This window comes from Mustelus asterias, unplaced genomic scaffold (assembly GCF_964213995.1).
Source record: "Mustelus asterias unplaced genomic scaffold, sMusAst1.hap1.1 HAP1_SCAFFOLD_296, whole genome shotgun sequence".
NCBI lineage: Eukaryota > Metazoa > Chordata > Chondrichthyes > Carcharhiniformes > Triakidae > Mustelus > Mustelus asterias.
In genome coordinates, this window is record NW_027590261.1 from 27,470 (window position 1) to 54,275 (window position 26,806).

The window sequence follows — 26,806 nt, forward strand, 5'->3', positions numbered from 1 at the left end:
TACTTTTGCCTCCCGTTTGTTTTTAATGTATTTAAAGAAACTTTTACTATCATTCCTAATGTTACTAGCTAGCCTACCTTCATATTTGATCCTCTCCTTCCTTATTTCTCTCTTTGTTATCCTCTGTTTGTTTTTATAGCCTTCCCAATCTTCTGACTTCCCACTACTCTTTGCCACATTATAGGCTCTCTCTTTTGCCTTGATGCATTCCCTGACTTCCTTTGTCAGCCACTTTGTGCTGTTCCATCCAGTTATTTTCTGAGAACGAGCTTCATGTGCGGTTCATTCTTTCTACAATTCCCAGCAATTGGTGTGAGCTACTTGCCATCTCCCTCCTTTCAATTTTCCAATTAAACAAAAGCACGGAGGAACAAACCGTTCTCTGGAGCATTCCACATTGCAATGACTCAGCCAAAGTCAACTTCCCAACCCATCAGCAACCTCTTTACACACAGAATAAATTGTTGTTCCCTTTGAAATTTGCTATTCTTGTATCTGTCATGTTAAGTGAAAAAGCTTCTGCAGCATGGCTCATTTTACAGCAATCCTCTGCACTTACAAAGTGACTATTTAAGAAGCATTGTAAAGAAGGAGAAAGAGGTAGAGAGGCTTATGGAGGGATTTCCAGAGCTTACAGGTGATGACGCTGAAAGCACCACCACCATCGGTGGAGCAAATGAAATATGGTCACTACAAGAGGCCAGAATTGGAAATGATCTGATATATGAGAGTTGTGGGGCTGGAGAAGATCACAAAGATAGGGAAGGGCGAGGCCATACAGTGATTGAAAATAAGGATAGAAATTTTAAAACAAGGTGCTGCTTAACCAGGGACTGATGCAGGAGTGATGTGTTTGTTATTTTGGGGGGAGTGGGGGGAGATGACAACAGATTTAAAGGAAAGAGGGACAATACCCGAAGAAAGAAGCGAACCACTAACAATGTAAGCTCACGTGGGGATGTTGTGTAGCCAGCAGTTCAGCGAGAATAGGATAGAAGGTGCAGGAAGTGGGTCTTGAGGGCAGAGGTCATGAGGGGAGGTGGGAGAATCTAGAGAAAGATACAGATGCAGGACTCAGATAAGGGTATTTTAGCTCGGTGGGCTAGTGCATGGGATGGACACGGCAGAGGCAACTGTCACTAAGATTGAGATCTTCCAATCAAAGAAGATCCATGAGTTCCTCTCACTTGGAGGTGAGGATGGAGCAGATAGAAAGACGGAGAATCCTTCAGAAGGAATTAACTTGTGTCAGATATTCAGGCGACTCACATTGTTTAACACAAAGCCAGTTTATTTGACTTTTAGCCAGGAGATTAGCACTTGTATAACTGGACTGGAGGTTAGTAACATCAGCAAAAACAGACCCCAAATGAACACAGTTCAATCCCGGACGTGATTAACAATATCCAATCATTGCAATTACTTGTGACCTCGCTGGTGTTTCAACACATGGGATGAATGAGCAAATTTCTTCTTACAGACAGTGCAAGTGAATGGTTTCTCCCCAGAGTGAACTCGTTCGTGTAACCGAAGATGGGATGGCTGAGTGAATTTCTTCCCACACTGGGAGCAGGTGTACGGCCTCTCCCCAGTGTGAGTGCGCTGGTGGAGAGAGGGTTGATACGAATGCTTGAACCCAGCCTCACAGTGAGAGCACCTGAACGGTCTTTCATCAGAGTGAATGAGTTGATGGCTCATCAGTTCCCTCGAACTTTTAAAGCATTTCCCGCATTCTGCGCATTTGAAAGGTCTTTCGTCCGTATGAACCTGCTTGTGTCTCAGCAGGATAGATGAACTAGTAAATCCCTTCTCACACACTGAGCAAGTGAATGGTCTCTCCCTCGTGTGAACGCGCTGGTGTTGCTGCAGATGCGCATTGCGATTAAATCCCTTCCCACACTCGGAGCAGTTAAACAGCTTTTCCCTGGTGTGACAGCGTCTATGCATTTCCAGATCAGATGGGAAATTAAATTCCTTCCCACAGTCCCCACATTTACACAACTTCTTTCCAGTGTGACTGCGTTTGTGTTTCGACAGGCCAGATGATCGACTGTAGCCTTGTCCACACACAGCACACATAAACGGTTTCTCTCCACTGTGAACGCTGCTTTTTTCATCCATGTTCAAAGTAAAATGATAGTCGGGTTACGATAAATTGGGTAATTCTGTCAGATTCTGCTGTGGGTTTGAATGTCCCGACTGCAAATCCTTCTCTTCAAATATTCTGAGAGATTTAAAACAGAAAAAAAGAGAGAATGAGAAAACCCACAGGATCACAAAGGCAGTTTGTAAAATTGAACGGAATGGATCTGCTGATTTATGGAATCAACATGAGGGCAGGAAACTTGCCACAGCAATGGGATGAGAGAGAAAGAGGTGAGAGAGGCAGAGCGAAGTAGAGTTTTTTTATAGATGTACAACTTGACAGGAACTGTGACAGAATCTCCCAAACCCTCAATCTCCGCAGTCTAGAATGACTAGGGTAAGCAGCTATATGTGAACATCACCTCCAAGTTGCCCTGCACATCAGCCTGATGTTTAATTTGTCTGACACCAGTCCTCCAATAATAAACTGGGAAATCTGAAGACATTGTCCAATTCCTGGCTGCTGACTCTTCCTGACAACTGTGGCAGAACCAATCTGTATCATTGTGTTTTTTTAAATTAATGGGATGTGAGCATTGCTGGCTGGGCCAATGTTAATTGTCCATCCCTAACCATATTGCCAAATAAGGATGGCAGATTTCCTTTCCTAAAGGATATTAGTGAATCAAGGTGGGTTGCTACAATTGTCATTAGCCTTTTTAAATTTTATTTTTATTGAATTCAAATGGCCCCCAGATCTTGCCCTGGGTCTCCGGGCTTCTAGTCCAGCGACAATACCATGATGGGGAGACGATGGCCAAGTGGTCTTGGCACTGGACTATTTAATCCAGAAACTCAGCCAATGTTCTGGGGACCCAGGTTCGAATGCCACCACGGCAAGTTGCTCTCACTGCCCTCTCTCCCTCTCTCCTACCATGGCAAGTGGTGGAATTTGAATTCAATAAACAAAGAATTAGCTGGAATTAAGAATCTACCGATGACCATGTAACCATTGTTGTAAAAGCCTATTTGGAAATCTGCCATCCTTACTCCGTCTGGCTTACACATGACTCCAGAGCTACAGCTATGTGCTTGACTCTCAACTGCCCTCAGGCAATTAGGGATGGGCAATAAATGCTGGTCAGCCAGCAATGACCACGTCCCATGAATGAATAATAACACCACCACCTTCCCTCATATTGGACCCCAAGATGAGTTTCTGACCACATTTCCATGTCATCATTAGAATCCTATTTTGGTCAGAGTATCATCAAACTTCACCTTTGCCTCATCTCATTGTCCACTGAAACCCTCATCTTACCCTCACAAGCTTCTGGTTAAGACACCACCTTAATTGTTGAAATGATTTTTCAAATCTCTTCATGGCCTTGACTCTCATGATCTCTATAATCTCCTCCAGATGCACAATGCTGACCAAATCGCCACTCCTCTAATTCTGGCCTCCTCGCTCTCTACAGCTGTGCACCTACCTTTCCTCTTTAAAATCTACCTCTTTGACCAAGCTTTTAGATATCTGCCCAAATATTTCCGACCATGGCTGATTGTTAATTGCTAACTCAGCAGGCCGGGTACTGCCTGTGGCGAGAGAAAGAGACAGAATGAACAATTCAGGAAGGTACTGCAGAATGAAATTTGGAGAATAAAAATGGTGCAGGATTTGATGGTCAATAAGCTCAGAAGTGGAAGAGAAATTGACGACAGGAAAAAAAAAACGTCCTGATGCTGAAAGATGCACGGTGGCACAGTGGTTAGCACTGCGGCCTCACAGCACCAGGGATCCGGGTTGAATTCCAGCCTTGGGTGACTGTCAGTGTGCTGTTTGCACATTCTCCCTGTGCTGGCATGGGTTTCCTCCGGGTGCTCCGGTTTCCTCCCACACTCCAAAAATGTGCAGGTTAGATGGATTGGTCAAGCTAAATTGCCCATTACTGTCAGAGGGGTTAGCAGGGTAAATATGTGAGGTTATGGGGATAGGGCCTAGGTGGGATTATTGTTGGTGCAAGCTTGATGGGCTGAATGGCCTCCTTCTGCACTGTAGGTATTCCATGATTCTATGCTGTGGGAAGATAAAGCTAGTAATTTTTTTAAAAAGTCATTCACAGAAGAAGGACGAGCCAGCATTTATTGCCCATCCCTAATTGCCCTTGGACTGAGTGGCTTGCTCAGCCATTTCAGAAGACAGATAAGAGTCAACCACATTGCTGAAAATCTGGAGTCACATGTAGGCCAGGCCAGGTAAGGACAGCAGATCTTCTTCCCGAAAGGACATTAGTGAACCAGATAGGTTTTTTACAACAATCGACAATGGTTTCATGGTCATCAGTAGACTTTAAATTCCAGATTTTTTGACTGCATTCAAATATCACCATCAATACATAGTCGGGGGAGGGACAACAGTTGAAACTTCATTTCGACAATCTAACAGTAAAATATTAAACACAGTTAAAACATACCCAGCATTAGAGACAGAGGGAAGTTAGACAATGACAGAAAGGTGATCAGGGAGGGCAGAGGTAAAACTGAGCAATGGATGGACATGGATTCAGATCCAAAGATGTGCGGGTTAGGTTGATTGGCCAGGTTAAAAATTGCCCCTTAGAGTCCTGGGATGCGTAGGTTAGAGGGATTAGCGGGTAAATATGTGGGGGTAGGGCCTGAGTGGGATTGTGGTCGGTGCAGACTCGATGGGCCAAATGGCCTCCTTCTGCACTGTAGGGTTTCTATGATTCTATGATCCACAGTAAAGAAGTCAGACCAGCCACACGTGGAACCTCTCTCAGATAACAGAACACACCACTAAAAACTCTCAGTTTCAGAGGAATGGTCACAAGCACTCACCTCTGAAACAATGTCGCTGTTTTTAAAGATAAATCTGTTGCTGGGAGCTGCAGCTGGAAAGATCAGAAACCAGAGAGAGAGATTTCAAAACTCCCGCCACTGTGGGAACCCCGGAAGTGGGCGTGATGACACCACAATGGTGTGTGCGTGATGGCGTCACCGCATGGTTGCGACTGCGCGATTAGCTCAGAATCTGCACGTGCGCAAACACGTTGACAGGCTGTTCCAATGACGTCACCCAAGGGAAAACTGCGCTTGCGCTGGCAGTGCAGATGCACAGAGGTCTTGCAATTGGATGTTGGGACATTATAACCATAACCTTTTCTTCATGGGATAGGAAATTCTGAATTTAAGAAACATAGAAACATAGAACACTACAGCACAAAACAGGCCCTTCGGCCCCACAAGTTGTGCCAAACATATCCCTACCTTTTAGGCCTACCTATAACGCTCCATCCTATTAAGTCCCATGTACTCATCCAGGAGTCTCTTAAAAGACCCTATTGAGTTTGCCTCCACCACCACTGATGGCAGCCGATTCCACTCGCCCACCACCCTCTGTGTGAAAAACTTCCCCCTAACATAGAGTGCACTCTACACCAGCATCCCCCACGAGGATGGCATTGCTGCAACGGCCTCAGTACTCAATGCCGTCAACTGCCAGTTTCCAGATGCAATTTTACAACTCATCCGCTTCATCCTGGACCACAATATCTTCACCTTCAACAACCAGTTCTTCATCCAGACACACGGAACAGCCCTGGGGACAAAATACGCACCTCAATATGCCAACATCTTCATGCACAAGTTCGAACAAGACTTCTTCACCGCACAGGACCTTCAGCCGATGCTATACACTAGACACATCGATGACATTTTCTTCCTTTGGAGTCATAGTGAGCAATCACTGAAACAACTATATGATGACATCAACAAGTTCCATCCCACCATCTGACTCACCAGGGACTACTCTCCGGAATCGGTTGCATTCTTGGACACACGCATCTCCATTAAGGACGGTCACCTCAGCACCTCACTGTACCGCAAGCCCACGGATAACCTCATGATGCTCCACTTCTCCAGCTTCCACCCTAAACACGTAAAAGAAGCCATCCCCTACGGACAAGCCCTCCGAATACACAGGATCTGCTCGGATGAGGAGGATCGCAACAGGCACCTCCAGACGCTGAAAGATGCCCTCATAAGAACAGGATGTGGCGCTCGACTCATCGATCAACAGTTCCGACACGCCACAGCGAAAAACTGCACGGAGCTCCTCAGAAGACAAACACGGGACACGGTGGACAGAGTACCCTTCGTCATCCAGTACTTCCCCGGAGCGGAGAAGCTACGGCATCTCCTCCGGAGCCTTCAACATGTCATTGATGAAGACGAACATCTCGCCAAGGCCTTCCCCACACCCCCACTTCTTGCCTTCAAACAACCACGCAACCTCAAACAGACCATTGTCCGCAGCAAACTACCCAGCCTTCAGGAGAACAGTGACCATGACACCACACAACCCTGCCACAGCAACCTCTGCAAGACGTGCCGGATCATCGACACGGATGCCATCATCTCACGTGAGAACACCATCCACCAGGTACACGGTACCTACTCTTGCAACTCGGCCAACGTTGTCTACCTGATACGCTGCAGGAAAGGATGTCCCGAGGCATGGTACATTGGGGAAACCATGCAGACGCTACGACAACGGATGAATGAACACCGCTCGACAATCACCAGGCAAGACTGTTCTCTTCCTGTGGGGGAGCACTTCAGCAGTCACGGACATTCAGCCTTGGATCTTCAGGTAAGCGTTCTCCAAGGTGGCCTTCACGACACACGACAGCGCAGAGTCGCTGAGCAGAAACTGATAGCCAAGTTCCGCACACATGAGGACGGCCTAAACCGGGATGTTGGATTTATGTCACATTATCAGTAACCCCCACAGCTTTCCCCCGATCTTGCAGAATCTTACTAGCTGTTCTGTCTGGAGACAATACACATCTCTTTAACCTGTGTTTAATGTTCCCTCCACCCACATTGTCTGTACCTTTAAGACCTGGCTGGCTGTAGAGATTTGCATTCTAATTAGTATTCTGTAACTTGATTTCTGTGTCTCTGTGCACTGTTGGAGAACAGATATCTGACGAAGGGGCAGCGCTCCGAAAGCTTGTGGTATTTGCAAATAAACCTGTTGGACTTTAACCTGGTGTTGTGAGACTTCTTACTGTGCTTACCCCAGTCCAACGCCAGCATCTCCACATCATGATATAAACCCCACAGTCACTGACACCAATCTCCTCCTATCTGATTATAATGTAGCCCCACATTCTCAGAAAGAATATACACAAGTTTGTTATTTCGATTGGACTTTTTCCATTCCTGAGCTGAGGGGACTTCTGTACCAGACGGGATGGGTAACGTTTGGAGACTCAATTCTCCATCAATTCCCATTCCCCTTCTCTCTGGGGGATAACGGAGCTCTCACTGTGTGTAATGTGCAGGTCAGTAAGAATTCTCAGCAAGGATTAATCAGCACTTTCTAATTGGAGATGTTCATCAGTGGAACCTCTCAGGCATTTGTAGAGTTTGAACCAAAGATCAATTTAGGATTCAAGTAAAAGTTTAATACTTGTGCCAAAATAATTGCTGGTGGAATTCTCTGAATTCAGGGGAATGATCATAGACACATATTCTGAAAGGGAGACTGCAGGCCCAAGAACATAATCAGCCAATTATGGTTAGGAACATCAGATAAAGAAACCTGAATTGTCAGAATGAAATGGTTCAGTACTGGGCATTGTGAATGCCAGCAACATCAGTGGAATCCAAACCCTTCATTCACTTGTGAACTTGCTGGTGTGTCAGCAGGTGGGCTAGCTGACTGAATCCCCTCTCACACACTGAACAGGTGAATGGCTTCTCCCGGGTGTGAATTCGCTGGTGTGTCAGAAGGTTGGATGAAGTTGTGAACCTTTTCTCACACATGGAACAAATGAATGGTCTCTCGCCAGTGTGAACGCGCTGGTGTGTCAGAAGGTTTGATGAATTAGTGAATCTCTTCTCACACACAGAGCAGGTGAATGGCCTCTCCCCAGTGTGAACTCGCTGGTGTGTCAGCAGCTGGGATAACTGAGTGAATCCCCTCCCACAAACAGGACAGGTGAATGGCTTCTCCCCAGTGTGAACTCGCTGGTGTACCAGTAGCTCGGATGACTGAGTGAATCCCTTCCCACACACACAACAGGGGAATGGTCTCTCCCCTGTGTGAAATCGCTGGTGTCTCAGCAGAGTGGTTGACTGAGTGAATCCCTTCCCGCATACGGAACAGGTGAATGGCTTCTCTCCAGTGTGAGTGCGTCGATGAATTTCCAGCAGGGATGGGTATTTGAATCCTTTTCCACAATCCCCACATTTACACGGTTTCTCCATGGTGCTGGTGTCCTTGTTTCTCTCCACGTTGGATGATCAGTTCAAGCCTCGACCACAAAACACATGTACAGATTCTCTCTGGTTCAAATGTTGCAATTTTTTACAGGCTTTGCGATTGGTTAAAACAATCCTCCTTCCACATTCAAAGGCCAATGATACTCACACTCCGATTCATTGAGTATCAGATGTTGATGTGATGTTTGGTTTGCATTTCTCATCTCCAAATCCTCTTCTTCTAAAAACCTGATAAATGAGTTTAAAAAGTCATCATTGTCAGAACAAGATAGAAATTCAGAACAGCCAATTCTCATTTGGTGGAATATTTTCCGCTGGTTTAAGACTTATCTAGACAGCTATATGAACGGAGTGGGAATGGAGGGATACAAAAGAGTGGTCTAGTTTGGACCAGGGAGCGGCGCGGGCTAATTGTTCCTTGTTTCTCGTTTCAAGGCTTCATTCTATGATCATCTTGCTGGTGCCAGTACAGAGCGAGACTGCGGATAGTTGGGAACCTGTCTCAGTGGCAGGGAATTCATATGGTGTTCGTGGAAGTGGAAATGACTAGGGTTGGGAAGCATTTTCCGATCAGGGCCATTGTGATCTCCTGGACTCGTTTCGATCGCCTCAGGGGGTCGGAGAGGAATTTCCCAGATTTTTTTTCCCCATATTGGCCCTGGGGTTTTCACTCTGGGTTTTCACCTCTCCCTGGAGATCACATGGTCTGGAATGGGGGGGTGGGGGTGAGTTAATCGGTTGTGGTGAACAAAGCATCGTGTCTGTGAGGGACAGCTCGGTGGATAGGATTGGTATGTAGATAGGCTGGAAAATTGGGCGGGGATCCTGGATTCAGGATTCAATCCTGGACCGGGGAGCGGCGCGGGCTTGGAGGGCCGAAGGGCCTGTTCCTGTGCTGTATTGTTCTTTGTTCTTTGTAATTCCTCAAATTGACTCTGATCCTGAATTGACGCTTAGTTGATTTTTTTTCCCCACAAATCCTCATATCTAGGAAATGGAGTTTACATGGCGGCACGGTAGCACAGTGGTTAGCATTGCTGCTTCACAGCTCCAGGGACCAGGGTTCGATTCCCGGCTTGGTTCACTGTCTGTGTGGAGTTTGCACATTCTCCTCGTGTCTGCGTGGGTTTCCTCCGGGTGCTCCGGTTTCCTCCCACAGTCCAAAGATGTGCGGGTGAGGTTGATTGGCCAGGTTAAAAATTGCCCCTTAGAGTCCTGAGATGTGTAGGTTAGAGGGATTAGTGGGTAAATATGTGGGGGTAGGGCCTGGGTGGGATTGTGGTCGGTGCAGACTTGATGGGCCGAATGGCCTCCTTCTGCACTGTAGGGTTTCTATGATGAAAAGTAACCAGCGTCCGTCAAGGATAGAAACTCTGAACAGAGAATTCTAGTTTAAAGTTTATTTATTGTCACAAGTAGTCTAACATTAACACTGCAATGAAGTTACTGTGAAAATCCCCTAGTCGCCACACTTCAGTGCCTGTTTTGGGTGCACAGAGAGAATTTAGCATGGCCAATGCACCCAACCAGCACATCTTTCAGACTGTGGGAGGGAACCGGAGAACCCGGAGAAAACCCATGCAGACACGGGGAGAGTGTGCAAGCTCCACACAGACAGTGACCCAAGCCGGGAATCAAACCCGGATCCCTCATGCTGTGAGGCAGAGGTGCTCATCATGTTGTCGTTTTCCACTCTTGTTCCTCCAAATCTGTAAATCCCCGTCCCACACACTCTCCTTCCTCCCTGGGCTGAAATCCAAATAAAGTTTTGGATGTTTCTTTCCAGATCCTTTTAACACATTTCAAAACTGGAGATAATTTCATTCATGACTTTTGTCAAAACATGAATCTGAATCACCCAGAATAACAGACGGTTAACCTTGTGTTCCAAACTGTGTGTGTGTGGAGATTTTCTCAGAGGAGCCTCAGTCACCATCACTGAGTCTAACTTTAAATTGCAGATTTTATGAGTTGAATGGATTTGAAGCCCTGTCCCCAGAACATTATGCTGTCTCTCTAAATTACTAATGCAGTGGCATTACCACTTGGTCAGTGTGTTCCCTTGTTGGTTGTGGGGAGAAGCCGGAAGCGAGGAATAGTGAGTGGGGAATGTTGATTGTTTCACATTGGGCATTTGGAATCCCCCAGCCCAGACACTGACCTCTCACCTCACACCTCACAATGCACCAGTGAATGATTGACGGCGGCTCCGGACCAATAGGAGGAGAAAGGGCGGGGCTGGAGGAAGGAACGCGAACAGCTGGTCCTCCAACCAGGAGGGGGCGAGGCTGGGCTGTGAGTGACGCATGCGCAGTGTCATTAATGGCGATGGGCAGACGGTTCTTGTCGGATCGACAATGAATTAAAGAATGACAAGAACCGGAGGGAGCGATGGATCAGGCGGGGGGAGGTGTTGGCGAGCCTTCATAAACGTGTTATATAAACCGCAAATCCTTGAAAAAGAATTACCGATATCCGGGGATGGTCCCGGCCCTTTGCACAGAGCAGGGCCGCAGCTTTCTCCCAGTTACAGACCCGGGTTAACCGCCGCCATGTTTATCGGGCACTGGCAGGAAGGCGCATGCGCGATCGCCATTTTTATCGGGGGCATTTTGAGCAGGGCGCATGCGCAACCGACATGTTTGTTGACGGCGTTTGAAATTCTTCCCAGTGACAGAATGTGAACAACTTGTCCATCAAACAGCTTCACTCTTTCACTTCCAATTTCTTACTGATGAGAAAACAACAATATCAGGGCAGTGACAATTATTTATATCCACATTGTGTCTTTAACAAAATAAACTAGTCCCAGACATTTTACAGAAACGTTACAAAGTGACTCTTGACACAGCCATTTGATTTAATTTATTATTGTCGCATATACTGGGATACAGTGAAAATTATTGTTTTTTGTGTGCTATACAGACAAAGAATACCGTACATAGAGTACATAGGGGAGAAGGAAAAGAGAGGGTGCAGAATATAGTGTTGCAATCACAACATGCAGAGAACGGTTAGGTGCATTGACACAAAGAGGCTCTGGAGTGTGGCGACGAGGGGAATTTCACAGTAACTTCACTGCAGTGTTAATGTAAGCCTTCTTGTGACTAATAAATAAACTTTAACCTTAAAGATCAGAACGAGAGTGAAAGATAGAACTAGAGGGCATTCTGGGGACAGCTTGCAAGCCATGCTAAATTCTCCCTCAGTGTACCCAAACAGGTGTCAGAATGTGGTGACTCGGGGATTTTCACAGTAACTTCATTGCAGTGTTAAGGTAAGGCTACCTGTGACACTAATGAATAAACTTATGTCAACTCGCTTTGGCGCTATTTTGTTTAGGTCAGGCAACCAAAAGTTTGGTCAAAGAGTTATCTTTTAAAGCAAGCAGAGGAGGTAGGCAAGCAGAGGGGTTTCACAAAGAAATTCCAGAGCTTGTGGCCCAGGCAACTAAAAGAATGGTCAGCAATGGAGGAACAATTAAATTGGGGAATGTTCAAGAGGCTGGAATATGATGAGTGCAGTGATCTCAGAGGGGTGTGTAGCAAAGGGATCTGTAACTATTTTCTATTATTTTCTTATTAATTACTCATTCTTAAACATCGCTACACAATTATATTGAAATCTCTACCATTATCATTTATTTTCCCCCAACACTAACATGACCAGCAGCAATTATTCCCCATCCCCAGTTACCTGAGTGAAGATGATGTATTATTTTCTTGAACCACTGCAGTCTGTGTGGTGAAGATGCTCTCACAGTGCTGTTAGATAAAGTATTACAGGTTATTCACCCAGTGTTGATGAACAGTTACATCTCCAAATCAACAACAGCAATATGTAAAGTGAGGTTGAGAGCAGTAGATATTTAGGGAGGAAATTCCACAGCCTGGAGCCTGGGTAACTGAAAAAATGGCCAACACTTACATAGCGATTCAAATCAGGAATGTTCAAGTGACCAGAATGAGATGAGTTGCAAAGGTCTTAAAGGTTGTTTAGATGGAGGAGATGACAGAGATAAGGATGATCACAGCCATGCTAGTAAACAAGGATGAGAATTTTAAAATTGAGATGATTATTCACCGAGAGCGTTTACAGGCCAGTGAGCACAGGGGTGATGGGTGAACAAGACGGTGTGAGTAAGCACATGGGCAGCAGAGTTCAGGATGACCTCAAGCTTGCAGGGAGGCTGAAAGTGGGAGTGTGTGATGAGAGTTAAGTCTCGAAGTAACAAAGGAATGGATGAGAGTTTCAGCAGCAGACGAGCTGAGACCAGGGCAGAATCAACCAATGTTACTGAAGTGATGATGATGCCAATTGTGGTTGGAAGCTCAACACAGGGTCACATAGTTCACTGAATCAGTGCGTCAGACAGCTACCGGAGAGAGGGATGGAGTCAGTGGTGAGGAAAGTGAAGTTTGTCGGGGGGATTGAGGTCAATGACACCCATCTCCCAATATTTAAATGGAAGAAATTTCAGCTAATCCAGTGCTGGATGTCAGACAAGTCAGGAAGGTGTGTGAGTTAGAGCGGAACTTGCAGGTGATGAAATTCACATACTTCGGTTGCCCTGGTCCTTCTAGACATTGGAGGTTGAGAATTTGGAAGATTCTGTCAAAGTTTTGTTTCCGTATTCGGGAGAAAATCCATCTCTTTTGCCTCCTGTCTTTTCTACCCCCTTTCTCTCCCAATAAGGCGAGAGTTTTGTGTGGACCCAGACCAGGTGGCAGGTTACCTGAAGGACATTAATGAACCAGTTTCTTACAACAGTCCAGCAGTTTTCATGGTCATTTTTTCCGAGTGCCAGGCCCAAAAATTACCAGATTCATTCAGCTCAATTTCACAACCTACCTTTCTATCTCACTCTCTTTTTTATTTTAAATCTGTCTCACAGGGTGTTAGAAAGGGAGGATTTGCAGTTGGGAGACTGAAACTGAACATCAGGATCTGTGGAGTCACCCAATTTATCATAACCTGAATAGGATTTTGAACATGGAAGAAACATCAGAGTGGAGAGAAACCGTACACGTGTTCTGTTTGTGGACGAGGTTTCAGCCAATCATCTGGCCTTTCAAGACATAAATGCAGTCACAACAGGGAGAAACCATAGAAATGCAAGGACTGTGGGAAAGGATTTGATTATCCAGTTAGGCTGGAAACTCATCGGCATAGTCACACTGGGGCGAGGCCGTTCACCTGCTCCACATGTGGGAAGGGATTCACTCAGTCATTCGCTATGATGGCAAACCAACATAGTCACACTGGAGAGAGGCTGTTCGCCTGCCCCAAATGTGGGAAGGGATTCGCTCAGTCATCCCACTTGCTGACACACCAGAGAGTTCATATTGGGGAGAGACCGTTCACCTGCTCCGAATGTGGGAAAGGATTCATTCAGTCATCTCACCTGCAGAAACACCAACATAGTCACACTGGGGTGAGGCCATTTACCTGCTTTGACTGTGGGAAGGGATTCACTCAGTCATCCCATCTGCAGAAACACCAGCGAGATCACACTGGGGAGGGACCGTTCACCTGCTCTATGTGTGGGAAGGGATTCACTCAGTCATCTGACTTGCTGTTGCACCAGCAAATTCATTCTGGGGAGAGACCATTCATCTGTTCCCAATGTGGGAAGGGATTAATTCTGTCATCTCACCTGCAGACACACCGAGTTCACATTGATGGTAGACCTTTTAAATGTCCGGATTGTGGACAATGTTATAAAAGCTCCGGGGAACTGATGTATCATCAACGTGTTCACTCTGATCAGAAACTGTTCAGGTGCTCTCACTGTGGGACTGGGTTCAGGCAATCATCTGTCCTCCTTGTACAGCAGTGAATTCACACTAGGGAGAGGCCGTTCATCTGTTCTGACTGTGGGAAGGGATTCGCTCAGTCATCTGACCTGCGAACACACCAACGAATTCACACTGGGGAGAGACCATTCACTTGCCTCAGGTGTGAGAAGGGATTTATTAATTCAACCAACCTGCTGAGACACCGGAACGTTTACATTGCGAGAGAGACCTTTCTTATCCTCCGAATGAGGGAAGAAATTCACTCAGTTATCCTTTAAACACCCAAATGTTCACATTAACTGGAGAACTTGTAAATGCAAAGTCCCAGGCATTGTCATATAGGTTGCCAGGAACTGATGTCCCATCAATGTGTTCACGCTGATGAGGTGTTCTCATTGTGGGACTGGGTTCACTATTCATCTCAACTCACTGCACACCATCAAGTTTACACTGGCGAGAGGTTGTGCACCTGGTGTGAATGTGGAACGGGTTTGCTTATTTAATCCCATGTCCTGAGTCACCAGTGAGTTCTCAACTAACTACCGTGATTGGAGTTTGCTGTTAATCACATCCAGGACTGAACTGGGGTCTGTTTTTGCTGATGTTAATGAACTCCAGCCCAGTTATAGTTAATATTCCTTCATGCCCTCTCAGGCTCATTTCACTCATGAGACTCTCATTCTGCTTCATGCACCCTATTCCCACTGAGCTACTGATCGCTCAATCTCATCATGTTTACTGATACTGTTAACAGTCTCTCTCTCTATACATATTGTTCTTCTCTCTTTCAAATCTGCCTTCATTACCCCCTCCCCAATAAAATCAACTCTGAACTCCAATCTCCTTGGAAATTTGTACCCCATCTCTCATCACCCCTTCTTCTGCAAAGCCCCTGTCACCTCTTAAATCCATGTCCATCTTTTCTGGAACTCCATATTTGAATCCCCCCAAAATGTGGTGGATGCTGGGGAATTTACTGTTGCACCAGCACCATTTACTGTTCGTGTGTTAGCAGGTCAGATGACTGAGCGAATCCCTTCCCACAGTCAGAACAGGTGAACGGCCTCTCCCTAGTGTGAATTCACTGCTGTACAAGGAGGACAGATGATTGCCTGAACCCAGTCCCACAGTGAGAGCACCTGAACGGTTTCTGATCAGAGTGAACAAGTTGATGCTACATCAGTTCCCCGGAGCTTTTATAACATTGTCCACAATCCGGACATTTAAAAGGTCTCCCATCAATGTGAACTCATTGGTGTGTCTGCAGGTGAGATGACGGAATGAATCCCTTCCCACATTGGGTACAGATGAAAGGTCTCTCCCCAGAGTGAATTTGCTGGTGCACCAGGTAGTAAATTCATGGAGGAGTTAGACAGATTTTTAATTGTAATGGGTTGAAGGGTTATGGGGAGAAGGCAGGAAAATTGGGATGAGGAACATATCAGGCATGATCGAATGGTGGAGCAGACTCGATGGGCCAAATGGCCCAATTCTGCTCCTATATTTTATGAACTTATGAACTCCAATAACATTTCTGTTCCTGCACAATATCAGAATAGCTCTTATCAAACTCATAAATTACATCCTCTGCGAATGTGACAATGGTAAACTTCCCTTCATTGCCCTTCCCACCCAGTCTCAAATCTTTGACACCATTGACCAAACCATCCTCCTTCACTGTCTCACCACTGTTGGTAAGCTGAGTGGGGCTGCAGATTTCTGATTTCCCTTCTTGTCTATCAAATTGTAGCCAGAGAATCACCTGAAGGAATTGTGAGTATTTGAGTTACATTTTCACACACTCACTCATTGGGTAAGTGACGAGGTGCCATTGAATTTTGAAAGAAAAATGTTCCATTGTCACATTCACAGCGACTCTATCTTGTACACCAGCCCATCTGGATAAGATTAACACAGAAAAATAAAAATATTATAGTCCAGAATGCAAACTCATGGTGGTAAAAACAGTCTGCTAATTACAATTAAAATGCAATGCATTGCACGACAACGCTGTTACTTTGTTACAGACCTCATGACACAGATTCATTGCCAACATTGGCCAACAGCTCCATTGTTGCAGGATGCAGATGATACAGATGAAGAAGTAGGCCATTCAGCCACTCGAGCCTTTTTCACTGTTTAATATGGTCATGACTGATCAGATAATAACCTCAAATCAACATCCCGTCTGCCCACAGTAACCTATCACACCCTTGCTAACCAATAGCATATCCACCTCTGCCTTCAAAATAATGAGACTTTGCTTTCACAGCCTTCTCAAGAAATGAGTCCCAAAGATTTATGTTGCCCCAAGTGAAAGCATTTCACCTCATCTTTGTTTTATTGGGTGACCCTTTATTTTTAAGCAGTGACCTCTATTTCTAGATTCTCCAAAAAGAGGAAACATCCTCTCCACGTCTACATTCTCAACACCCCTTAGAATATGAAGAGATTCCCCTCTCACTCCTCTAAACTACAGCAGATACAAGTCTAGCCTGTCTAACTTTTCAGCATAAGACAACCCACCCATTCCAGGCATTAGTCTGGTAAACATCTGAAATTCCTCCATATATATTCTTTAAACTACATTTTTCCTTAAATAATATAACCAACACTGTACACATTACTCCAAACATGGTCTTACCAGTGTAATTGAAGCATAAACTTTTGTATTTAATTCCTCTCACAATACATGATAACATTCTAAAAGCTATTCTAATTACTTGCTGGACCTGCATACTAGTGTTTGTGATTCGTGCACTGGAACACCCAAATCCCCCTGCACCTCAGAGCACTGAAATCTCTCCAAGGCAAAATGAACAATTTCACATTTTCCCACATTATAGTCTATTATAGCTCGATCTTTGCCCACTCACTTCATCCATCTATATGTTTTTGTTGCCTCCTTCTGTCCTCTTCACCACTTACCTTCACACTTACTTTTGTGTTATCAACAAATTTGGCAACAATCCCATCCAGACTTTCATCCGAATCATTTTTATCAATTGTAAAAAGTTAAGGCTGCATCACTGATCCCTCTGGCACACCTCTCATTAGATGCTGCTACAGCACATTGGCTCAGTGGTTAGCACTACTGCCTCACAGTGTCAGGGACCATGGTTTGAATCCAGCCTCGGGTCGTGTGGTTGTTTTCACGTTCTCCCTGTGTCTGCGTGGGTTTCCCCTGGGTGCTCTGGTTTCCTCCCTACTCCAAAGATATGCAGGTTAGGTGGATTGGCCATGCTAAATTGTCCCTTAGTGTCCCAAGACATATAGTTTAGGGAGATGAGCGGGGTAAATATGTGGGGTTATGGAGATAGGACTTGGGTGGTATGCTTTGTCGGAGACTCAATGGGCCGAATGGCGCCTTTGATTCTTTGAACCTGCAAAAGACTCATTCATGCCAACACTGAGCTTCCTGTTAGCCAGCCAAAAACTATCCAGACCAGTATTTTCTCCCCTATCTGTGATGGTAGGAGAAATACATTGATACTTCTGATTATGCTATCCATATGTAAACAGAATCTCACCTTCACTTCTCCAGATTGAGGGAAAGATTATCCGATACTGGGTCTCGAATGGCAGCAGGATTACCCACAGTCCCGTGCGCCTCAGAAAGCGCTCAACATCGGCGGGTTGTGCGTGTGGCTGGCGCATGCTCGGAGGGAGCTGGTCTCTTTGAAGTTGTTTGTGAGAAGTGGCCGGAAGTGGCGGAAGTGAGAGTGGAGAATGTTCACTGTAAACCCCGCCCCTTCAAGCCTGACCTTTCACCTGGCACCTCACAATGCCCGGGGACTGATTGACGGCAGCTCCGAACCAATAGAAAGAGAGGAGAGTGAACGGCTGGTCCTCAAACCAATCGGAGTGAATGAAGGGGCGGGGCTGTGACTGAAGCATGCGCAGTGCGGGTGTTGAGCTGCAAAGCCTCTTCAGAAATTCCATCCTGTATTTCCAGTGAAAAGTTTCCTAAACTCCATTTACAGGGAGTGAGAAAGGGAGGATTTACAGACGGGAAAGTCAGAGCAAACATCACATCAGGTTAGAATAGAATCATAAAATCCGACAGTGCAGAAAGAGGCCATTCGGCCCATCGAGTCTGCATCGACCACAATCCCACCCAGGCCATATCCCCATAACCCCATGTGTTTACCCTCCCTAATCCCCCTGACAACAAGAGACAATTTAGCATGGCCAATCCACCTAACCTGCATATCTTTGGACTGTGGGAGGAAACCGGAGGACCCGGAGAAAACCCATGCAGACTGGGTACACACTCCACAAAGACAGTGACCCAAGCTGAGAATTGAACCCCAGTCCCTGGCGCTGTGAGGCAGCAGTGCTAACCACTGTGCCACAGTGCCGCCCACAAAGTTTAAATGCGTTTCCACCCTGCTGAGCACAGCAGATTCACGTGGGAGAGACCATACACCTATTCCGTATGTGGCAAGGGATTCACTCAGTCCTCGGGACTTTGCACACACACCAGGGAATCCTCACTGTGGAGAAAGCATTCAGCAGCTGGTTCTGACAGTCACTCTTCATCAGGACCTGAATATCATTGGTCTTGAATGTGGAAGGAGAAATGTTTGTTCTGCCTGTGGGGAAAGATTTAGAACATCAGTGTGACTGGAAAAGTGCTGAGACACACACATCCCTGTGAGAGTGTTCCAGTGAACTGACCATGGAAAGAGCTTTAACCAGTTACAGTCTGAAAAAAACACCACAGCATTCACAGCGAGGAGAAACTGTACTCGTGTTCTGTGTGTGAATGAGGCTTCAACTGATCATCAAACCAAGAGAGACACAAGGTCCCTGGCACCATGGAGAAAACGTGGAAATGTGGGGACTGTGGGAAGGGATTCAATTATCCATCCCAGCTGGAAATTCATCGACGCAGCCACACTGGGGAGAGACCGTTCACCTGCTCAGTATGTAGAAAAGGATTCACTCAGACAACCAAACTCATTTTACACCAGCGAATCCACACTGAGGACAGGCCATTCAGCTGCACTCAATGTGGAACAAAGTTTAAATGCACTTCCACCCTGCTGAGGCACCAGCAGATTCACAGTGGGGATAGACCATACATCTGCTCTGTATGTGGCAAGGAATTCACTCAGTCTTCGGGACTTTGCACACACCAGAGAATTCACACTGTGGAGAAGGCATTCAGTTGTACTTCCTGTGGAAAGAGGTTCAGGCAGTCATCTGAGCTCGATGAACACCAGCAAATTCACACTGGGGAGAGGCCATTCATCTGCTCTGTGTGTAGGAAGGGATTCACTCGGTCATCCCACCTTCTAAGACACCAGCGAGTTCACACTGAGGAGAAACCATTCAGCTGTACTTCCTGTGGAAAGAGGTTCAGGCAGTCATCTGACCTCAAAGCACATCAGCAAGTTCACACTGGGGAAAGGCCATTCATCTGCTCTGAGTGTGGAAAGGCATTCACACGGTCATCCCACCTGCTGACACACCAGCACATTCATAAGTGAATCCAGAGGTTAGATTCTGCTGTTATTGTTGCTGTTCCTGGACTGACAGTCTGACAATATTTGGTTTGTTTCTGTGGATATCAACAAACCACATAACAGTCTGGAGTTTAATATTCTGGAGATGTCATTGACCTTTGGGCTGCAGTGTCCCTTTTTAAATGCACCATCTGTGATCTTCACACATAATTCAAGAACTCTCAACAGGAACTTGTTCACAATAAAATTATGAACTTTTCCATCAATGCTTAATTGATCTCTGATGCAAAATCTACAATTCAGTGGCTGAGAGGTTCCACTGATTTCTATCTCCAATTAGAAAGGGTTGTTAATTCTTCAGGTGAAAAGAACCAGAGGAAAAAATGCAAATTGTCTTAAAACTGCACAACCAACTACTCGCCCATTTTTAAAAAAGATTAAAAATCCTGCTAAAAGAAGCAGGGTGATGATGAAGAGTACATGAGGCTCTTGGACAGATTAGCGCAAAGTGTGGAATGTGTGAAAGGTATCGGAGGCTACCATTACATCCCTCCTTTAGCTCATGAGGAAGTTGCAGTGGGTCTAAAGGTACAAGACAAAGACAAGAAATATTTTTATTCAGAACCTTAAAGACATGGTAACTCGATTTAGTCTTTCTCCAATAATACGCTTAAAGTTTTAAAGTTTATTTATTAGTCACAAGCAAGGCTTACATTAACACTGCAATGAAGTTACTGTGAAAGTCCCCTAGTTGCCACAGTCTGGCACCTGTTCGGGTTAACGCACCTAACCAACACGTCTTTAAGAATGTGGGAGTAAAACAGAGCAGCCGGAGGAAACCCGCGCAGACACAGGGAGAACGTGCAAACTCCACACAGACAGTGACCCAAGCCGGGAATCGAACCCAGGCCATTGGCACTGTGAATCAGCAGTATTAACCACTGTGCTCCCGTGTCGCCCCATGTCAAGGACAAAAGGGTGATTCGAGACAAAGTCATGGAGAAATGGATAGGGACTGGACCTGGGGCACCAGCTAAGTTTCTGACTGATAATGAAGGGGAATTTGTTAATGATGAGTTTGGAGACGTGTGTGAAAACATGAGTATTCTGGTCATGAACACGGCAGCTGAAAGTCCTTTCAGTGATGGGCTCTGAAAGGAATCACACGGTGACCGATGAAATGCTGCAGAAAATCTCAGCTGATCAGCCAAACTACAAGTTGATAACTGCACTGGCCTGGACGATTCAGGGAAAGAATTCACTTCAGATGGTTGGAGGGTAGAATCCCTGTCAATGGGTCCATGGCAGAAATCCCTAATTACCCTCTGTGCCGGGCGATGGACTTCCTGCTTTAGTAGGGATACAATTTGTTCCATTTTTCATAATCAATTATCAGATTGTTTCATGAAAAGAAGTGCTTAAATTGAGAAATTAAGTGGGGATCCTAGAAGAGGCTGTCTTGTCATGTAACACTTTGTACAAAATAAGGAAAATCATATTTTTTCTTTGATTCATTGTGAAATATGTTGCTGTGTGTTGTGATGACACCAGTCTGGATTGTTAACGTTTGAGAAATTCAAATAGCCAGTGATTAACAAAGAATTATGCTACAAGATTCCACATTTTTAAACAAGACCAAAATTTATTTATAAAACAATATTAAAAACCAGCACTTTAGTTTATAAAGATTTATGGTATGAACCCAGTTCTACATTTTAAATCTTGCCACCAACCAGAGTTCCCTTGTACTTAATATAGTCATAGAGGTTTACAGCATGGAAACAGACCCTTCGGCCCAACTTGTCCATAACCGCCCTCTTTTTTTAAAACTCCGAAGCTAGTCCCAATTGCCCGCATTTAGCCCATCTCTCTCTATACCCATCTTACCCATGTAACTGTCTAAATGCTTTTTAAAAGACAAAGTTTCCCGCCTCTACTACTACCTCTGGCAGCTTGTTCCAGACACTCACCACCCTCTGTGTGAAAAATTGCCCCTCTGGAAACTTCTGTATCTCTCCCCTCTCACCTTAAACCTATGCCCTCCAGTTTTAGACACCCCGACCTTTGGGAAAAGATATTGACTATCTAGCTGATCTATGCCCCTCATTATTTTATAGACCTCCATAAGATCACCTTTCAGCCTTCTACACTCCAGAGAAAAAAGTCCCAGTCTATCCAGCCTCTCCTTATAACTCAATCCATCAAGTCCTGGTAGCATCCTAGTAAATCTTTTCTGCACTCTTTCTAGTTTAATAATGTTCTTTCTATAATGTACACAGTTCTGGTCACCCTATTCCAAGTGTGGCCTTATCAATGTCTTGTACAACTTCAACAAGACGTCCCAACTCCTGTATTCAATGTTCTGACCGATGAAACCAAGCATGCTGAATGCCTTCTTCACCACTCTGTCCACCTGTGACTCCACTTTCAAGGAGCTATGAACATGTACCCCTAGATCTCTCTTTTTTATAACTCTCCCCAACGCCCTACCATTAACTGAGTAAGTCCTGCTAATATCTTTAAGGTTCATTCACTTCTGTTCCTGGGACCATCCTGAAGATATGCCAAAGCTCCCAGAATTCAATTTAATTATCCTCAGTTTTCCAGATATTCTCCAAGCTCCAAGATCTTACAGGGGAGCTGCTATTGTTTTTTGGCTAAAAAAAAAGTCAACCTTTCCATTGAGATCTCAAAACTGTGGACTCCTCAGTTTAAGCATGGGTTTCACTGCCTTCTTGTTGAGGGATTTAAACATTGGGAACACCCCTGGTTCCTAATGACCCTCTAGGCTTCTAGTCTCACAGCTGGTTCACAGCTCCTGGTGCCACAGTTCCTGCTGATTGACCAAGCTGCCTGCAAACTTCCCTGTGAGGCAAAGAAAAAGTCATGAGGGGTCATTCATTGTTTACGTGTCCTCACCATCAGCTCTGACTTGTTGGATCAACAAAGGCTGCTTCTTAACTCTAATTAACACAGGCCTGTTTCCGATACATTTACATCAGAGCTGTGTTTACCAGTTTGTCAACAAATGTTTCCATGTCTCTTCATTTAAAAGAATTCCAATCTCCGACCTATTTTCCAAAACATATGAATGATGAAACTAGATAGTTGCAATAGCTGGCAGGAGCACAATGGGCTGAATGACCTCTGTCTGTGCTCTTTGAGCCTCATGCATTGAAAGGCAGAGGCTTGTCTTCAATTGTGGATGACATTAAAGAAAACAGCGTCTCCTCTTCTCTCTATGTTTAGTTTAATACAAATCTCTTCTGGAAGTGGCAGATAGAATTTAACAAGAAGTGTGACGGATGTGATTTGGCAGAAGGGACAGGGAGAGGCAATATAGACTGAATGACAAGTTCTAAAGAATGAGCAGGGACAGAGGGAGCTGGGGATTCATGTGCAGAGCTCATTGAAGGTTGCAGAGCTGTCAGGAGAAAAATCAGCAAAACAAATGGGATCTTGGGCTTCAGATATAAAGATATTGATTACAAAGGCGGCAAAAGTATGCTGAATGTTTATAAAACTCTGGTGAGGCCACAACTAGAGTTTTGTGTCCAGTTTTGCTCACTGCACTTTAGGATGTGAGGGTCATTGAGAGGGTGCAGAGGAGATTTACCAGAATGGTTCCGGGGTTGAGGAATTGCAGAGTTGTTAAGGGCGTTGTCTAGGGCGGCACGGTAGCACAGTGGTTAGCACTGCTGCTTCACAGCTCCAGGGTCCTGGGTTCGATTCCTGGCTCGGGTCACTGTCTGTGTGGAGTTTGCACATTCTCCTCGTGTCTGCGTGGGTTTCCTCCGGGTGCTCCGGTTTCCTCCCACAGTCCAAAGATGTGCGGGTTAGGTTGATTGGCCAGGTTAAAAATTGCCCCTTAGAGTCCTGAGATGCGTAGGTTAGAGGGATTAGTGGGTAAATATGTGGGGGTAGGGCCTGGGTGGGATTGTGGTCGGTGCAGACTCGATGGGTCGAATGGCCTCCTTCTGCACTGTAGGGTTTCTATGATTTCTATTCTATGATTAAGGCGGAGGAGGAGGCTATTTGGCCCATTGCATCTGCACCAGCTCTCCAAAGGAGCATTATGGCTTGGTGCCATTCCCCTGAACCCAAGCATTTTGTTTCTATTGTAGCTACAAGGTTAGGTTGGAGAAAGTGAGCTTGTTCTTTCTGGAGAAAAGGGGGTTGCAGGGTGATTTGATGGAGGTGCAGAAGTTTATGTTTAGACAAGGTGAACAAAGAAAACCTGTTCCTATTAGCCGATGGTGCAAGGAGGAGGGGGCACAGATTGAAGATTTTGGTCAAGAAATGTAAAGGGGCTGTGAGGAAGAATATTTTTACACTGCGAGTGGCAATGACCTGGAACACTCTGCCCCTGAGGGGAATGGAAGGAGAGAAAACAAACATTTTGGGAATGAAGTTGTGGGAAATAAACTTCCAGGGTTACGGGGATATATTGGGACAATGGGACTGACTGGTTTGCTTTCCAGAGCTGGCACGGATTCAGCAGGTGAATGGCCTCATTTCTTACACTAATGACTCTCTGATCTAAGGAGAGAAATTTCAAGATCTCCAGTCCCTCATCCCTGGTGCCATTCTTATAAATCCACTCTCCAGCTCTCAAAGAACTTTTCTTCAATGGCCCATATACAGGGTTCCATTCTAGAGGGATAGAATTGAAAAGCAGGGAGGTTCTGTTCAACTTGTTCAGAACCAGGGTTAGACTGCACTGGGAGCACTGTCAACATTCATAATCTCCGTTTAGAAAAGTGTAATAGAGGCACTGGAGAAGGAGCAACAAAGATTCACAAGAATAATCCCAGAACTGAGAGGATTTAACCCTCAGGAAAGACTGGGGCTGCTTTTCTCGAGAAAAGAGAAAACTGAAGGGTGACCTGATGGAAGTCTTTAAGATTATGAAGGGGTTCAATAATCCAATAGGGATTTCAGTGAGAAACCTCTTTACCAGCGAGTGGTGAGAATGTGGAACTCACCACCACAGCGAGTGGTTGAGGTGAACAGCATGAATACATTGAAGGGGAAGCTAGATACATACATGAGGGAGAGAGGAATAGAAGGATATGCTGATGGGGGGAGATGAAGAGGGGTGGGTGGAGGCTCATGTGGAGCATAAATACTGACATAGACCAATTGAGCTGACTGGCCCGGCCCTGTGCTGTAGACTCAATGGAACAGAGACAAATGTATTTATTTTAGATCTACCTGTAGTGGTAGAAAAACACTATTTATTATCCAGGGTAAAACATTCCATTAGTTTTTGTGGATCATTTTGTGGAAGTGTGCACTCCCAGGCTCAAAGTGCATCAGCCCATTGGATGCAAAGTCATGAGACCGGCCAGTCCAACAGAGAGAAACCCTCCGACCCTCCCACTTCACCCACTGTCTGAATGAACATGGTTCAGTCCTGGATGCGACTAACAGCAGCAGTAACAGCAGAATCCACTCCTGTCATCACTTATGGATTTGCTGGTGTCTCAGCAGGTTGGATAACTGAGTGAATCCTTTACCACAGTCGGAGCAGATGAATGGCCTCTCCCCAGTGTGAACTCGCTGGTGTAAGCGCAGAGTGTATGAATCACGGAATCGTTTCTCACACTGAGAGCAGGTGACAGTTCTCTCCCTGCTGTCAGCTCGCTGGTGCCTCAGCAAATTAGATAAATGACTGAAACCCTTCCCACACTCATTGCAGGTGAACGGCCTCTCCCCAGTGTGAATTCGCTGGTGTGACTGCAGGTTGGATGAATCACTGAATCCCTTCCCACAGTCAGAGCAGGAGAATGGTCTCTCCCCAGTGTGAACTCGCTGATGTCTCAGTAAGTTGGACAGCTGCGCAAATCCCTTCCCACAGTCTGAGCAGGTGAATGGCCTCTCTCCGACATGACTGCGTTGATGAGTTTCCAGTGCAGAGGGTGTACAAAATCCCCTCCCACAGTCCCCACATTTCCACCGTTTCTCCACACTGCAGGTGTCCTTGTGCCTCTCCCAAGTTCAAGGATCAGCTAAAACCTCATCAACACAAAACACATGTACTATCTCTCCGCATTGTGAATGGTGCGAGGTTTTAACAGACTCTGTCACCACATTAAACTCTTCCACAGTCAGTTCACTGGAACACTCTCACTCGGGTGTGTGTGCGGGTCTTGGTGCTTTTCCAATCACACTGGTGTTTCAAATCTTTTGAAGCAAACTGAACAGACAAACATTTCTCCTTTGAGAGTCAAAGGCCGATGATATTCAGCTCCGAGTGAAGTGAAGGATTCTGGTTGGTCTTGGCATGACGTCTGCTTTGAATTTTCTGCTTCCTAATGTCCTGCAAAAGGAGTTTACAAAAGTCATCACTGTCAGTTGGAATAGAAATTCAGCACAGGCAATTCTAGTTTCTGTGGAACATTCTTTCCTCTCTCATTCTAAGTAAAGCTGTAAATCTCCATCCCACAGATTCCCTCTCTGTTTTCACTCTGCTGTCCCAATGTTCAGCCTCCCAATTCCCCAGAGAGTGACAATTCATGCTGATTGACAGCTCCATGCTCACTGCTTCTTGTCGAGGATGCAGCCCTGAAAATCTAGATGCAAACTGCGAGACTAAAAACTTATGTTTAGATTCAATCTTTTTGGCCAACCAAATACACTAAATCAAATTAACGAGGGAACAAATTAAAATGGGCATCTCCCAAAAGGAGGGCAACCACCCAAAACAAAAGACAAACTGGAAAGGAAATTTAAAACATCAAATCAAATGTGATTAAAGGGGTCAATGATGCACCCCTGTCTCCCTGCGGTGCCCAGCAGACACAGAAGGTGTTAACGGTGCCCTTGGACACCGAATGCTCAGATCCTAGACCAGAATTTGTTGAAAATACAGAGAAAACATCAAAGGGATTAGACAAAGACAACATGGATTTACGAAAGGGAAATCACGCCTCAGAAATATACTGGAGATTTTTGAGGATGTCACCAGTAAAACAGATAAGGTGAACCAGTGGATGCAGTGTATTTAGATTTTCAGACAGCTTTTGATAGAGACACAAATAAAAGATTAGTGTGCAAAATTAAAGACCAAAGAATGGAGTAATATATTGGTATGGATTGAGAATTGGTTAGCAGACATGAAACAGAAAGTGGGAGTAA

General features: G+C 45.4%; 2 protein-coding genes across 2 annotated transcripts in view; both read right to left on the reverse strand.

Annotated features, from left to right (window-relative positions):
* Positions 1–21,462, reverse strand: part of LOC144486177 (uncharacterized) — a 31,406-nt gene extending 9,944 nt beyond the window's left edge. Inside the window, exons 1-2 of the mRNA XM_078204266.1 lie at positions 21,400–21,462; positions 1,450–2,224 (exon numbers count right to left, since the gene is read on the reverse strand). Of these exons, the coding sequence (XP_078060392.1) occupies positions 1,450–2,121 (672 nt within the window). The 5' untranslated portion in view covers positions 2,122–2,224; positions 21,400–21,462. The remainder of the gene's footprint in view (positions 1–1,449; positions 2,225–21,399) is intronic.
* On the reverse strand, positions 2,146–25,663 carry LOC144486178 (uncharacterized; the record flags this gene model as incomplete). Its single annotated transcript, XM_078204267.1, has 6 exons — positions 2,146–2,224; positions 3,576–3,681; positions 7,935–8,331; positions 10,566–10,739; positions 17,124–17,175; positions 25,134–25,663. Coding segments are annotated over 6 exons (1,338 nt in total), but the record flags the coding sequence as incomplete, so codon positions are not given.
* Positions 25,664–26,806: the final 1,143 nt, after the last annotated feature.